This window comes from Haliaeetus leucocephalus, unplaced genomic scaffold (assembly GCF_000737465.1).
Source record: "Haliaeetus leucocephalus isolate CR32 unplaced genomic scaffold, Haliaeetus_leucocephalus-4.0 Scaffold177, whole genome shotgun sequence".
NCBI lineage: Eukaryota > Metazoa > Chordata > Aves > Accipitriformes > Accipitridae > Haliaeetus > Haliaeetus leucocephalus.
The window spans coordinates 42,258-44,400 of NW_010972613.1; the positions used below are offsets into that span (position 1 = coordinate 42,258).

Below are 2,143 nucleotides of genomic sequence, written 5' to 3' on the forward strand. Positions count from 1 at the left end.
AGACCCCACCCCTTTTTGCAAAGGGGGTGGGGCTAGCCCCTACAGACCCCGCCCTCTTTGGTAAAGTGGGCGGGACCAGACACTAAAGACCCCACCCCTTTTGGCAAAGGGGGTGGGACTAGCCCCTACATACCCCGCCCCCTTTGGTAAAACGGGCGGGGCTGGGTACTGCAGACCCCGCCCCCTTTTGATGGAGTGGGCGGCGCCTGTCCCCACCACTGCCCCTGCGTGCCCGCAGCCGGCAAGAACACGACGGACGAGGAGCTGGAGGAGATGCTGGAGAGCGGGAACCCCTCCATCTTCACCTCGGGGGTGAGTGCCCGCCACCGAGGGTCGGCCAGGGGGGGACACCGGGGGCCAGGACCACCCCCCCGCCCTGCTGACGTGTGTGTGTGTGTGTGTCCCCCTCATCCTGCTCCGTTGCAGATCATGGACTCGCAGATCTCGAAGCAGGCGCTGAGCGAGATCGAGGGGCGGCACAAGGACATCGTGCGGCTGGAGAGCAGCATCAAGGAGCTCCACGACATGTTCGTCGACATCGCCATGCTGGTGGAGAACCAGGTACGGGGCTGCACGGGGACGAGCAGGGATCTGTGCAAGGGTTGCACGGGGACGAGCAGGGTTCTGTGCAAGGGGTTGCACAGGGACAAGCATGGATCTGTGCAAGGGCTGCACGGGGACGAGCAGGAATCTGTGCAAGGGCTGCACGGGGACGAGCAGGGATCTGTGCACGGGGTTGCACAGCAATGAGCAGGGATCCATGCAAGGGCTGCGTGGGGACGAGCAGGGATCTGTGCACAGGATTGCATGGGGACAAGCAGGGATCTGTGCAAGGGTTGCACAGGGATGAGCAGGGGTCTGTGCAAGGGCTGCACGGGGACAAGCAGGGATCTGTGCACAAGGATGAGCAGGGACTTGTGTGTGAAGCCACCCATGGACTGGCACACAAGGCCACACAGGGGTCCATGGGGACACAGGGTGGCACGGAGCCACGTGGGCACCTGCCCGGGGCCGCGCAGGGCAGCACAGGGACCCGTGCAGGGGGACCCAGGCACGGAGCCACGTGGAGCTGGGTGGTGATCGCTGCACAGGTCCCAGTGGGGCCACCCAGCACCCAAGCCCGTGGGGGCTTGAGGGAGGGAGGCAGGGGTGGGCAAGGGTGCGCCCCACACCGTGGTGGTCCTGGCCCCTCTCTCAGCCCCTCTCTGTCCCCCCCCCATGCAATGCGAGGAGCCACTGTGTGCACCGGGGAAGGGTGAGTACCTGCGCCGTGGGGCTGTGCCACGTGCTGTGGGGCTGTGCCATGTGCCGTAGGGCTGTGCCACGGGGCTGAGCCTGTCCCCTCTCCCCGTCCCTGCAGGGTGGGCTGCTGGATAACGTGGAGCAATACGTGATGCACACGGCCGAGCACGTGGAGCAGGCGAACCAGCAGACCAAGAAGGCACTCCAGTACCAGGGCCAGGCGCGCAAGGTGGGTGGGTGCCAGCACCCCTGGGTGCTCTCAGCGTCCCCCCCTCCGTCTCTCTCTGTCTCTCTCTGCCTCCGCCCCGCCGCCCCCGCGCCCCGTAGGGAGCCATGATCGACCGCATAGAGAACAACATGGACCAGTCCGTCGGTTTTGTGGAGCGGGCCGTGGCCGACACCAAAAAGGCCGTGAAGTACCAAAGTGAGGCCAGGAGGGTGAGATGGACCGACGGCCCCAGTGTCCCCCAGTGTCCCCTCCATAGCCTCCACTGTCCCAAAGGCACCCCCAGTGTCCCTGTCTGTCTTCACATCACCCAGTGTCCCCAGCATCTCCCCATATCTTCCAGTGGCCCTGAGACCCCCTTGTCCCCCCAGCCACCTCTAGTGTCCCCCAGCAACCCCTAGTGGCCCCCCAGATGACCCCAATGGCTCCCGCCTGCCCCCAGTGCCCCCCAGCCACCCCTCCTCCCCCCTTGTGACCTCCATGGGGTTGGCAGCACTGTCCCTCTCTGTCCCCCCGTCAGACCCAGCCCTGAACCCCCTCCTACCCTCGGGTGTGATGAGCTCGTGAAGTCTCAGCCCCTCTTGCCCTGTCGCCAGGTCTGCAGCATCTTTGGCTCTTCTGGGCTTCTCCGTGCCCACCTCTGCTCTCCAACTCTCCCCCCCCCCCCCACCCAGG

At 65.8% G+C, this 2,143-nt stretch overlaps 1 protein-coding gene across 2 annotated transcripts in view; it reads left to right on the plus strand.

Moving 5' to 3' along the window:
* STX3 (syntaxin 3) overlaps positions 1-2,143 on the plus strand; it is a 5,637-nt gene that overhangs the window by 1,475 nt on the left and 2,019 nt on the right. Inside the window, exons 6-8 of one of the 2 annotated variants that reach the window (XM_010564246.1) lie at positions 239-312; positions 427-561; positions 1,570-1,680. In XM_010564246.1, the coding sequence (XP_010562548.1) occupies positions 239-312; positions 427-561; positions 1,570-1,680 (320 nt within the window). Of the gene's footprint in view, positions 1-238; positions 313-426; positions 562-1,360; positions 1,472-1,569; positions 1,681-2,143 lie in introns of both variants that reach the window. The other variant, XM_010564245.1, reaches the window with a different exon arrangement.